Genomic DNA, 14,187 nt, shown 5'->3' with positions numbered 1-14,187 from the left:
AATAATTGTGCTGTGCCCTGCTTAAAATACAGTAATTCTATAACATTGTTTAAAACCTAAAATTTATCTTTTCAATTCTTTGAAAAATGGTTAAATGTCAAATAGTATGGTAGCCTGTTTGAACTCTTTTAGGATGCATAAATTTAAAGCTGCAGAAACATTCCAGTTGCTTGTTGATACAACTGTGATTTTGTTGAATATCTCTTAGAAATTTAACAATTAAAATATTGTTAGACTAATTAACACTAAATAGGTACAGCATAAAAATATATTTTTGTCATTGAAAGTTAAAATCTTTCGAATAAAGTGACTTGATAGGCAGTGGCTATTTGACCGGCGCCGGTCTTTGAATCTGAAACACTATTTGACCGGTCATTACGTCATTATACCATCACTTTTTTTCTTTTTCTCTTTCCAAGCAAAAGACGAGAAGCGCGCTGTATATAACTTCTAAATCCGACTATTTGGTTCAACTCGTCACGTGGCGAGTGCGATACGTCGCCGCCTCCTATTCTAGAGGGACTGAGTTCGATACCACGCGTAAGCATTTTTTTTTTTTTTTAACTAAATTTTCACCCGAAGTGCATTTTTGTAGTCAATTTTTAATTTGAGTTGCATTACATTTACATACCATTAATCATTTTATTTTTCGTCATTTAACGCGTCAGGGACGAAAAAGATACTAACTACAAAAATCGATATGGACCTCCCAGCACGTTAATGAACGGGAAAAAGTGGCAAAACCTTGAAGGTTTAAAACGTGCCTGAATGAAAAATTATGTAGTAGGCTATAGTTAGCACGGCCACAAACGGAAAATTACCCAGAGAAATTCTCAAGTTCCAGCAAATTAAAAAAACTCTAACTTTATTACTCACATTTGAAAAGACATAAAAAATTGGGCTGTAGACAACTCAAATTAAAAATTGACTACAAAAATGCACTTCGTGTCAAAATTTAGTTAAAAAAAAATAAATAAAAAAGAAGAACGCTTCCGGGTAGTATCGAACTCAGTCCCTCTAGAATAGGAGGCGGCGACGTATCGCACTCGCCACGTAACGAGTTGAATAAAATAGTCGGATTTAGAGCTTATATACGTGCTCTCGTCTTTTGCTTTGAAAGAGAAAAAGAAAAAAAGTGCCTTGTATAGTGACGTCATAACCGGTCAAATAGTGTTTCAGATTCAAAGACCGGCGCTGGTCAAATAGCCACTGCCGACTTGATATGGATGCAACCTAGTTCGTACCCTCAGTTTGTACCCTGAAAATATCGAGAGAAAAAATTTAAAAAAAGCGGAAGTCGCTGATTGCAGTTTTCGCTAACATTTTAAAAAGTTTTCCCTGAAAAGCTCGAGAGAAAGAAAGCCGAAGTCGCTGATTGCAGTTTCCGCTAACCCTAATTCTAACCATAGACTAATCTATGCTCTAACCCTAACCCTCGCTGATCGCAGTTTCCGCAAACATTTTTCTGCACTTTCCGCTAATCTTAACTCTAACCATAGAGTAATCTATGCTCTAACACCGCTGATCGCAGTTTCCGCAAACATTTTTCGGTAGTTTCCGCTAACCGCAGCTTCCGCTAACCCTTACCCTAACCTTAGAGTAATCTATGCTCTAACCCTTGCTGATCACAGTTTCCGCAAACATTTTTTTGCAGTTTCCGCTAATCTTTACCCTAACTCTAACCATAGAGTAATCTATGCCCTAACCCTCGCTGATTGCAGTTTCCGCAAACATTTTTCCGCAGCTTCTGCTTACCCTAACCATCGAGTAATCTATGCTCTAACCCTAACCCTCGTTGATCGCAGTTTCCGCAAATATTTTTCCGCAGTTTTCGCTAACCCTAACCCTCGAGTTGTTTGCGGAAACTCCGATCAACGACTTCGGCTTTGTGCTATTAAACTGCGATCAGCGACTTCGGCTTTTTTAATTTTTTCTCTTGACCTTTTTAGGGTACGAACTAAGGGTACAAACTGTTCAGGGACGAACTAGGTTGCACCCACTTGATACTGTGCACAAACAAACGACTGCATCTTGTACAGGAAACTTTAGGGTTTGATGTAAATGATATTTAAAACTGGTTTTTCAATTTTGATCAACAATAAATTATCATTAAAATAGCATTGCTGCATTAGGGTACTAAAATTAGACACATTTTGCTAATGCTAATATAAAACACTTTTAGACATCTGGATTAGACAATCCAAAAGCTTGTTTTTTCTGGTGTACGGTCGTTTGGTCAACAGACATTTGGTCGACAGAACGTTTGGTCGACAAGACATTTAGTCGACAGGACGTTAGGTCGACAGTACAATTCATTTTAGGGTTAGAGTTAGGTTAGGGTTAAGGTTAGTTAACTAACCCTAACTCTAAAATGAATCGTTCTGTCGACCTAACGTCCTGTCGACCAAATGTCTGTCGACCAAACGTCCTGTCAACCAAATGACCGGGTACTGTTTTTTCTGACCTTGCAATGTGCAAGATACTATAAACAAAGACACTTTCTAGTATTTTAAGGAGACAGTTACCTGATGGATTTAATAACAAAATAAAGAGCCCCAAATGTAGATACTACACTCATATTTAACATTATATAATATCATTATGTTATGGATTCCTCTACACTCTACAGCAGTGGTTCCCAACCTTTTTGTGTTGGTGACCCCCTTTAAAAAAATTTGTAGCTACCGTAACCCCCACTTATATTCTTTTCTAAATGCAAGTATACTATTAACAAATAATACAACAAAAGGCAGCACTAAAAATGTTTTTCTTGCATTTATTGACAAATCAATGCGATGGTTGACCTTGTAGGTCTGCAGCTAACCATGAAATTCGAGGTTGCGTGCTAGACAGAGCCAGTCTCATGTCGTCTTTCATATCCATTCTATTTCTTTCCTTCGTTTTCATATGCAGAAGAGCTGAAAAAACACTCTCAGTTAGATAGCCTATGTCGTAGCGAAGGGCAGTAATACTTGAAAAGCCAGCTTAGAAATCTGTGGGTATGAATCATACATTTCACACCAAAATTGAGAGAGTGACTTTGTATTGCTGGTTCGCAATTGCTAATTGCTCACTTAAATTAAACAACCAGCATTCCAGTCCCAGTTGAAAATATCTATCATTATGATTTTAAAAACACAAAGCTATTGCAATGATGCAATGTTCAAGTTCTCTCTTCCTCCTACACTACAAATAAATACTTATACAGACCACAAACTACTAGCACTAGGGATAATCTCGTTGCGTTGCAGAATCTCATTGTGGTGTGTTATCACCCGCAAGCGCTTCATGTCGGTTTCATTTCTGTTGAAACTACCGACATGAAACCCAGACCGCCACGAATCTCATTTCGGTCATCGCTTGCAAACAGACTACGAGTCTGGCAGACTAACTGAAACAAAAAATTTTCATTTTGGGCGCAATGAAACGTCATGTAAATGTAGCCTGGCACATACTAGTAACGGACCGGTACCTCGTCCTACTTACATTCACTTTTCTTGTTGCATGAGCAACAGCTTCGCAACCCCCTATAAAATGCTCTGCGACCCCCAGGTTGGGAACCACTGCTCTACAGGAAGATGAATGGTGTAGGCTACTAGGCTAATAATTGAATATAAATTGTTGTTATTTAGTTATCTTAATTCATTCTGATGTACCTTAACAGCCTTGTAATTTACGTAATTTTTTTTCTGACAACTTTTTTTTCACGTCTTGTCACATCTATTTAGCATATTGAACATGTAGCGATAATAGCAGGATAATCACTTTGATAAAGTGTCTTCCTTGCAACACACCACATGTGCCTATTGTGTAGCAGTCATGGAGATTAGATGTGGAGGTCTTTTGTTTACTTCAAAGTTTGACTCTGGAAATCTTGCTCAAGTGGAAAAAGCAAGACGTTCAGATAGTGACAGTGATGATGGCAATGGTGGTATACCAATGTATGGTTGCACAGTTACTCCTGATTATGAATTTAATGTGTGGACAAAGCCGGATTGTGCAGGCACTCTATATGAAAACGGAAACCGATCATGGTTTTATTTTGGAATTAAAGGCTATGCTCCTAATAGATTGATAAAAATAAATGTTGTAAACTTAAATCGGCAGGTGAGTTAATTTATTTACTGTACATAGCCGAGTGGTGAGAGCGCTGGAATGGCATTCGAATGGCCGCCGGTTCGACACCACTCAAGAGCATGCAGAGCTGTGTCTTTGGCAGGACACTTAAAGGCATGCCTGAAGGTGGACAGGAAGATTGGCTTCCTTGCCTTCCCGTCCACTTAATCTAAACCTGCAACCACCAGGTGTAAGCCTGGATATGACAAACATTGATGATACCAAAATTTTGGTTATGAGGATTACCTAAAAATTTTCTATTTATATAATATAAATTACAGTAGAGCTTTTTAAATGTGATTTATTTATATAAAGATGGCTACCTGGTGGGCTGCATACATCATCCATAGCCTACTTTAAAATATGTGTTATCTTTAAACTTATCATTGCATTTTACACTGGAATACGATACTAAAGTCTCAAGCCAATTTTGAAAAATTGACATGCGTTGCAGGGAAAACTCTACAGTCAAGGGATGTCACCTCTTGTAAAAGTTGTTCCATCAAAGCCCAAATGGGAGCGCATCCGAGACCGGCCTACACATCAGATGGTTGAAGGACAGTTTGTGTTGTCGTTTACTTACAGATTTTCTGAAAATCGTGGAGGAACTACTTACTTTGCTTTTTGCTACCCTTGGAGCTATACCGAAAGTCAAGAATCATTGCAGGTTCAGTTTGTATTGTTATGTTGCAATTATATTTTTTAGTATTACCATTTTAATTAAACTTTGAGTGTACCCAATGAATTAAACTGTATAATACACATTTCAATGTAATGTAGAATTCCACTATTCTTCAATAGTGGAATTCTAAAAGACGTATTGTTTAATGCAGTAAAATGTCTGTCAAATTCTGTTATTTTCCAAATTTGTTAAATTATTTAATTTAGCAATGAACATTTGTATTGCACTGCATGTCATATAATTTAAATTGTACTTTTTTTTTGTTAGATTTTGGATAAGCAATTTGAGGGATGTTGTAACCTTACACCAAAGAAGACAAGTGAGGATGCAATTTATTATCACAGAGAGCTGCTTTGTAACACCATGGACCAACGAAGAGTTGATCTTATTACCATTACATCATGTGAAAACATGACCTGGTTCAGGGAACCACGTTTGGAAAATCTTTTCCCAGACACCGCAACACCAAGAACACATAGGTAGGACTGGTAGGTAGTCAAGGATGCTGACTTGGTGACCTTATAAGGTCTTCCGCTTCCCTCCTCTCACCTCAGTATGTAAAGTACCAGGATATCAGCGCAAAACTTTGAGAAAAGCAAACTGGAAATTGTTGGTTAATTGAGTTATTTTTGCCGATGGCAATATACTGTTGAGCACACAAAAATTAATTGTTTTAATACAAAAATTTACTCTACCAACTGAATGGACCCTGACATATGGAGAGGAAAGATTCGTTCTCGACAGGCAGGCCACACCTTCAACGTGAGCAGCGTGGTCCAACTTCTTTTCATAGCGGGCCAAATACTTTTCTTTTTTTTATCTTGCGGGTCAATGTTTTTAAATAGCGATTCATAGGCTTACTGCTGGAAAAGTATACATAGCCTATATGGCATACAGTTACTACTCTTTAAAATCTCTACAGCTTGTTTCACCCTAAAAGGGGGATCATCTTTAACTTTATCAACTTTAGATTTTAATTTTAGACAATAATTTTGGTATCCACAGTGACAAGAATTGTAGTTGTGGCCATGCGAACGCAAGCGTAAAGAGCCTCGTTTCCAAGTTGATTTCGATTATTGGTTTTAATATTGTTCATTGCCGAAAACGTATATACATTCGCAAATGTATGTACTTCCAAACATCGAGTGGCCTACAGGTTCAGAGCAGCATCTTTTAAAATGGAAACTTCTCTTTTGACACTAACTTCCAAAAACTTGCAGGATTTTCCATTTTCTTTGACAGCAAAAACGGATCGTTCTGAAGTTCACATAATTAGAGTTGAAGCTCTGGGGGCTGTGTACTAACTCTCACGCCCATGGGAAAAATTTTAAACAAAGTGGTATTGTTATGCATCACAAATAAACATTTACAAAGTTTTTTATCAATTACGTTATAACAATAATAATAATAATCATGCTTTTATTTGCGCCCATTGCGATAACATACAGTACACTGCGAACACTAGCCTGAAAAGATCGCTCATACACCATCATCATCACAGATGCGATACAACAGACGACAGGAAGCAGCGAAGTGACATATAATCTTCGAGTCAGCTGCTCCCCTTATTTTGGCTCGCCTTTAAGTGTCTTTCGCCGAGACACAGCCGCGTGATCTGGAGCGGTGTCGAACCCACGTCCTTTCGAACGTCGCGCAGACGTTCTCACCACTCGGCTACGCAGCCGACAAAGTATAACAAAGAAACAAAAATTGAAGTGTTATTGCTAGATTAAAGCAAAGCTGACTATCAGTTCGCGTTCCAATAAAACGGAGCTCGCGGGCCAAGTTTGGCCCGCGGGCCTGCAGTTGGACCACGCTGAACATGAGGATTAATTCTTGGCCTGTATAGTTAAAATTGATGATGATGATTGCAATGTTTTTGCGATTTAGTGTACTGCATTGTAATCACAGAATAGTAACAGTTGGTATTAAAATTTATAGGTTTGAAGGGAAGCAAGTTTATTTTCTAAGCAGCAGAGTCCATCCTGGGGAAACACCAGCCAGTTTTGTTTTCAATGGTTTCTTAAAATTCATTTTGAGAGAAAATGATCCCAGAGCTAAAATGTTGCGCAAAAAGTAAGTATTTTTACATTTTTAAAGTTTGTTAAAAGCTTTAGCATCAAAGTCAAAACAGTCACAGCGAAAGCACTTATCAAATTTAAGTACAGTAATCAGAAGTGATAGTGAATTTTTTTTTTTCAGATATATTTTCAAATTGATTCCGATGTTGAATCCAGACGGTGTCTATCGCGGCCACTACAGAACTGATCAAAAAGGAGTAAATTTGAATAGAGTCTACCTCAATCCAGATTCTGATCTTCATTCGCCCATCTTTGCTTCTCGCTCACTTATATTGTTCTATCATCATTATTATAAAACTGTGGATGTCGAGTCTGTAAAGTCTCACGACAACCATGCTGAAGAAAATGGAACACCACAGGAAAAGCATGCTGTCGGTGAAGATACTGCTGCAACAGAAAACAATGCCGACATTATCAAAGATTTTAAAAAAGTGAATTTGCAGGTAATTGCAGTTAAATTTACTAATCACGATTCCCAATTTCAACAAGTGATGTTTTCATTGTTCACTGGTATTTTTATATACTGTAAAGCTGACTGCAGGCTATTTGTGCTGCTTGCATGAGATTATTCAGAATACCCGGTAGGCCTACAAGCTAAACTATGCATCATTCTGTGTTTTTAGATCGCGTCGTAATCTTTACATGAGTTACTTTCATTTATTACAACACAAACGGCTTCAGTAAGTTTAGAACACTATCATCTATCATCCTAAATACACAATGGGCCACTATGCAATGACAATGTTATCTCTGTCATTGGTATAAAGTTTCTCACATCGAAAGACACTCCAATTTAGGGGTGTTCAATTTCGATTTCGATTAAGGTGATATTCGAAATTCGTTTTTCGTATAGGACATATTCGAAATTATAGCAGCCCTTTCGGCTGAACGCGGTTGAAAGTAACGCGAGTGGCGCGAAATCTGTCTTGTCGCATTTTGCAAGCGAAAAAAGACTTCGACGCATGCGCATCGTCGATCACGTGACTACCACACGCTCTCGCAGGTCCAACGGGCAGTCCTGCACCAGGGATGCCAGGTTGGCATTTTTAATGCCAAATTTCACAAATTTTTCTCAAGAATGAAGATAGCTAGGTTGTGCAATAGCAGAAAGTGTAGGCTGAGCTTTGTCGCAGTTTTACCGAATCCATTTTTTACCGAATCCATAGGCGCCTAAGCCGTGGGGGCAGGGCCGTAGCCAGACCGCAGAGCAAGCGGGGCAACTTTTTTTTAGGGGGAAGAGGGCGAAAAAATTTAAATGGGCAAAATCATTATAATTGTAGCTGTTGCTCGAGAATGTTGAGATTTTGCCAAGAGGGGGCGAAATTTTTTTCAGGGGTGGGCGAGATCCCCCAGGCTCCTGGCTGGCTACGGGCCTGCGTGGGTGCCAGGCCCCCACGCATATTTCTGTGTGGGGGCAACTTTTTATGCTGTATTGAATATTGATACATAAAACAATAGATCAACTAGCGATCGGCAGCAGGAAAACACTTTTTGAATGCAAACCGCAACAGCTTTGCGATAAATAATCACTATGAACGAGTTGCGATGCTACAATCTAACACTAGACAACAAAATCTATCATTTTTACATTGATTTAATGTCTGCAGACGTTGAATCAATGTAAAAATGACTGATTTTGCTGCCTGGGACACAGCAAACATCTACCATTTTGTGTCGATTCAATGTCATCAGATGTTGAATGCATCTAAAAACAACATAATTTGCTACGTAGACGGAGCGTGCGTTTAGCTTTATGCGCTTGCAAACGTACTCGATGTCGCTTTTAAGTCGAAACCTCTGCACTCTGCAGTGAAATGTCGCGGCAGTGAATCGCTCGCTGTGAAGACGAACTTGAAGTGTTTGGGATCCCAGCGACCTCGGCTCCAGTGGAGCGATCGTTTTCAAAAGCTGGCCTGACCGTCATGAAGCTGAGATCCTGACTGACGGGTGACCATGTCGATCAGCTTGTGTTCATAAACACCAACATGGGCCTGGAGCTGTAGACGTTATTTTGTGTTCTTTTTTTCGCAAATTTTCATGGCTTTTTTTCGCGTTTTCTAGCGAATTTTCATGTCGTTTCTTTCAATAAAATCACATTTTGCAGTTTGGTGAATAGTTGTGATATTCGAAATCGAAAATCGAAAACAAATTGAATTTCGAATTTCGAATGTTCAAATAATCGAAATTGAACACCCCTACACTCCATCAATCCCACACCTGCCAACTCTAAGGGAGTGCTTTGTTAACCCAGCTATTAACGGTATAGTAGTGAAATTATTTTATTCGGAAAATGAAATTTTGTCATGAAGACTACTCCGAGCTCAATCACATTGCATGGATGTTTAGGTTGAAGGAATAAAAAAGCATGTCAACGGTGCTCAGGCAGCTACGGATACACATGGTCATACCTTATCCGACTCTACGTACACACCATTTCAAGGAGACTACCTCAGCATCTCACCCTCACAAAGCGGAGTCGCATACTATGTTGATCTCCATGGCCACGCCTCTAAGCGTGGCTGTTTCATATATGGCAACCATCTTGAAGCCGAAGAGGATCAGGTAGCTTAGCTGTGTGTTTTTTGACCAACTGATGATGCGTACACATTTTTGTGTCGGTTTTATTCACAGTCTGGTATATTTTTACATTTTTGGGTTTGGTCAGCACTGAAAAGTAAACTGGTGGTTGTATATTCAATCTTAAAAATTGTACACTTTCCAAAATGACTTATGTTTTCACTTTAGCATTGATTTGTTTCAGGTTAAAAATCTTTTGTATCCCAAATTGATCTCACTAAACTCGGCTCATTTTGACTTCAATGGGTGCAATTTCACCGAAAGAAATATGTACTTGAAGGATAAACGAGATGGAATGTCTAAGGAGGGAAGTGGCAGAGTTGCCATATTCAAGGTACACAACCATGTTCTGGCACTTCGCGGGCATCAGTGTCGTTTTTCTTCTATGTGATCGGCAGACGTACAGTAATTATTTCGGTTTAAGAAACGTAATGAAACGGAAACTTTTACTCAACTTATGTTGGAAATTTAGTGTTTCTTGATACGGCGTTAGAAATTTCATGATGAAATTGGAATTGAACGATAGAAGACTGTCTTCCATCCCTGCATCCAAATCCTCCATCCCATGCCTTGTTTACAGGCTCTTTAAACTTTGAATAATGCTGATACCGCACGTCGGTTGTGTGATGTTGGAGGCCCCGCCTGCAGTGGAATAGATGTGGGAAAAAGTCGCATTGTACGTAGGGGGGGGGGCGTCCTTTATTTAACTTTTTCTCGTTCTTCTTAGCCTGCGTGAATGCGTAACTGATTGTGTAGCTACATGTGCAGCTGTTTAAGTGCGTGAAGAGTAAACGGTTGTGTAAACACTACGCATGCAACATTTCAGGTGGCAGGATTGATTCACAGCTACACTCTTGAGTGTAACTACAACACCGGACGAACCGTCAATTGTGTTCCCCAAGCCAATCATGACAATGGAAGGGCGACCCCCGTTCCCCCAGCTGGTATGGCAGGCTCATCTTAAACCTTATATTTGCAAATTAGATTGTAGGAATGTTTATCTTCGTACTGAGAAAGTTTCTTTGAGGAGCACTGGAAGTTTCGCATACTTGGTTTGGTTTGATTTTAAATTTTTATTCCCGGACTGACGAAGCCTTGATAGGTTATTCCTGGTAGTTTCACATGCTTGTAATGTAGAGGCTTTTGACGCTGGGCCGGTTATCGAGATTGACAGAGTGAACTTTCCGTTTGTCGAAGTATTGTCGTTTGTATTGTACAGCCGCTGAATGAAGAGCCGTCTTTGGAATGCGTTGCTCAAGCGCAAATGTAAACTTGTTATCAGAGAACGAAAAACCAAACAATTTTTACTAAACATCGGTGTTGGGATCATTCAATCCGAAGATGAGCACTTTTCCTACAGTTCAAAATTAATGGTGATATTCTGCAAAAAATGACTTTAAGTGGCGTGAAGTTGTTGTTTTTTAGGATTTCCTCCAAAGTACACGCCTGATACGTTCGAGGAGGTTGGAAGAGCTTTGGCAGTTGCAGTGCTGGACATGATACAGCATAATCCTTGGTCAAGACTCCTACATTCTGAGTTCACTACTTTTGATAACCTAAAAAATTGGATGATAAGGTAGGTCCCAGGGTATGGGATGATATTGGATTAAAAAGTGCTTCTACCCAGACCGTTAATCAGTTACTTTTTTTACGTTAATTCAACGTCTACAGACGTTAAATCGATAAAAACGCCTAATTCGCGGTCTGGGTAACTCACCACATCATTACATCAACACTGCTCGCTCTTTCCTATCAGGAGCGTTCACAACTTCTTATATGCTTCCAACAGATATGTCAGAAGTTCTAGAGGCAATCCGATTCTCCCTCGCAAGATGGGCCGCATCAGCACAAGGCCCCAACCGAGCTATAGCAACAGCTCGAACAGTCTTAACTCCAATAACAACTCAAGCAACGCTGCAACCAACTCCACAAGTACTGTAGCCACCAGGTCGAGGTATGTTCGATGTTGAAAAAGCAGAATTGTTTTGTTAAAGTTGCTTGTTGTTTAAACTGGTTGTTTTTGATGTGGCTTCGTTCGCGTGCTAATGAACTGCTCAAATGTCTTAGTTAAACTAAGTTAGTTTCTTCGGGGGAGTATCGCAACTGTCATGTTATTTTTAAATTAGAGTGTCGAAAGACTTCTTGGTATTACACAATACACAGCGATTGATTGATTGCATTTTTATTCTCGAACTGGGAAAGCTTCTTGCATAGCTTAATCCTGGCAGTTTCGCATACTTGTAGAGGCTTTGAACCACTGACGCAGGCCCGGTGAAGTGAAACAAGAAATTGGCGTTAATTTGACATTTGAACTTTAGTTGTGTTTTGATTATTTTCCTAAAAACCTTCCATTTTGGGCAGTCATCCTTTTCTGTATCTAAGCTGCGTCATAGATTGATGTAACAGGTATCAACGATTAAGCCCAATTGTAGTATGCATATTGCATAACTTAAAATAATACTCTTTTGCAGCCGGTTTTCCACAACAGATCTGACAAAATCTTCAAGCAATACACGCACCTCTAACGTGGCAGCAAGAAATGTGTACAACAATTCACAGCTGCCAAACACTTCAAACCGGTTAGCTCCGGTTAAAGCCACTTCAGGATCATCAACTAATGGGATTGTGAGAAAATCAGTCAATTCAACCAATTCTCGCTTTCAAAATGAAGCCATGAAACGACAGAAAAACTTTATTCGGGCGGCAGTGAATGCAACTTCCAACAGTGCTACAGTTCACAGCAATACACAAAACCCAAGCGGCCTATCTGTTAGCCCAATGCATGGCATTCACCTTCAAGGCCTCTCAAGTGTAGAACCCAATTCGAGGAATGTTCACCTTACTTTAAGCTACGCCTTAGGAAATGGGAAAATAAATGACGCTTTGGCTTCGAGAAGTTTCCTAACGTCGACATCGCAGTCCAATCCTGAGACATCCCCAGCTGGTGATACTATGACGCATGGAGCTGATTACAACTCAGACAGTGAGTTATTAAGGGGAAGTCCCCCTGCTCTTCGTCTAAAAAAAGGCGTTCCCGTTCACCACTCGGACGATTTCGGACAAGTGGGGAACTCAACCCTGGTTAAGAACCTGTTCTCTCCTGGGATGGCAGTTGAAGGCGCTGTCCAAGATGGTCGTGCGCGTTCAGTGAAAGCTTTGTACTTGGGACAGTCATCCAATAAAAAAGCTAATTGGAGTTCTAATTCAAAGCCACCTTCTTCGAGGCTGCCGGTTCGCTCAATCACGAAAACCTTTATTGCTCCTCAAGTAACGAAGCCTCCGTCGATGTTGCATCGGGGCCGGAATGCAACTAATGGTTCACCTAACTTCACAATCTCGCCTTCACACGCCAACTTTGTGAACCAAACATCACCTTCTCATGTTGTAGTTGGTCCTGGCGGTGCTGTAGCTATTTCTATGAATTCAAATAAGTCCCCCAATCTAACTCGTTTCCCTGAAGCCGCCGATCCGAGTGCGTATACTTCTTCAGCGAACTCCAATTTCGTTCCCGGTTCACCAGCTTTCTCCTTCCAACCTCTGAGCGTGTCGCAAAAGCCTTTGCTTCTGCCTGGACAGAAAGATGAGCGGAATATGGACAGCCCGCTTCTGTACAACTACAGTAAGCATGAACGAGTTGTGAGCGCAAGTGATATTACACCTACTGGCACTTCCAACAGACAAGAACGGGATGGGCTGCCTCTCCCTGTTCGTAGCGCTAAGAAATCTGGGAAGGGTAAATTTGGAAAAAGAAAGCCTTTCGGAAGGTTGGTGCAGCCGAACTCTGGTGATCAAAGAAGCAAGACCCCGCTTGAGAAAGAAACACTTGGCAAAAAGAAATTTAAATCACGACCGAGTAGACGTGTGCAGAGCTTGAAGCAAAATAGAGAAACCAAAGAGGAATTATTAGCTGAAGCCATTCGAATCACACCTAGGACCACCGAATCTCCAATGCCAATCTCCCACGAGACCGGTGCTATTCTGAAATTAGAACATCATCCCAAAGCCTTTTTGAACGAAGATTTACAAAGCATCTTTGGCTTAGACGAGCAGTATTTGAGTATGGAAAATAACGGCAAAACTTTTGGTGTTGATTCATCACCGTACAAAGTTGTTCTGGATTCCGAGTATTTATTCGAGGCAGCATGCGACGTGGAAGCTACGGAGAAAACAAATGAAAACTAGGATTCCTGAAACAAAGCTGCTCAGCATCTCAAGCAACGTTGCAAAAAAACAGCTATACTGCACTTCCATGTTGCGGACTAGCCTGTCAGATTAATAGACACGGATGCAGATGAAACCGAAAAACAACGATGAAAAAACATAGCTTGCGATTTTCTTCCTCACAGCTTGAAGCAAAGCTGTTTTTTTTCTCACAACGGTGGATCATTCGATACCGAGACTCGCTTGTTTTCATGGCAGTGTAATAAACTACTTTGTTGGCGAAGATAGAGTTTGGACTGTTGCTTTTTATACGATAGTATAGTGTTTGGTTTTATTAGCGTCACTGTGATAAAAGCTTTTTGTTTTTATACAGATAGTTTTAATAAATTGTTATGTGGTCGATATTTTATCTTACATTAGAACTGAACGATGCCAGTTACTCTGAGTAAGACACAATGTTATAAGGTTGAAAGCATTTGCCAGTTCTTTTCTGTGGTATATTGTATACAGTGTTGTTTAGCTTTGAGGACACCTTGTTGTGAGTTGTGACAATATATGAAAGAACGAGGC

General features: G+C 40.0%; 1 protein-coding gene across 1 annotated transcript; it reads left to right on the top strand.

Moving 5' to 3' along the window:
* Positions 1-3,761: 3,761 nt before the first annotated feature.
* Positions 3,762-14,019, top strand: LOC145784198 (uncharacterized). The gene is made up of 11 exons (XM_082595972.1): positions 3,762-4,107; positions 4,571-4,783; positions 5,066-5,277; positions 6,740-6,874; positions 7,001-7,322; positions 9,226-9,441; positions 9,641-9,790; positions 10,283-10,400; positions 10,882-11,032; positions 11,246-11,410; positions 11,928-14,019. Exons 1-11 carry the CDS (start codon positions 3,820-3,822, stop codon positions 13,636-13,638), a joined length of 3,681 nt encoding a protein of 1,226 aa, XP_082452098.1. The 5' UTR covers positions 3,762-3,819; the 3' UTR covers positions 13,639-14,019.
* Positions 14,020-14,187: the final 168 nt, after the last annotated feature.

Source organism: Aplidium turbinatum, chromosome 15 (genome assembly GCF_918807975.1).
Source record: "Aplidium turbinatum chromosome 15, kaAplTurb1.1, whole genome shotgun sequence".
Taxonomy (NCBI): domain Eukaryota; kingdom Metazoa; phylum Chordata; class Ascidiacea; order Aplousobranchia; family Polyclinidae; genus Aplidium; species Aplidium turbinatum.
The sequence above is the reverse complement of the archived record's forward strand: the minus strand, read 5'-3'. Positions and strand labels throughout refer to the sequence as shown.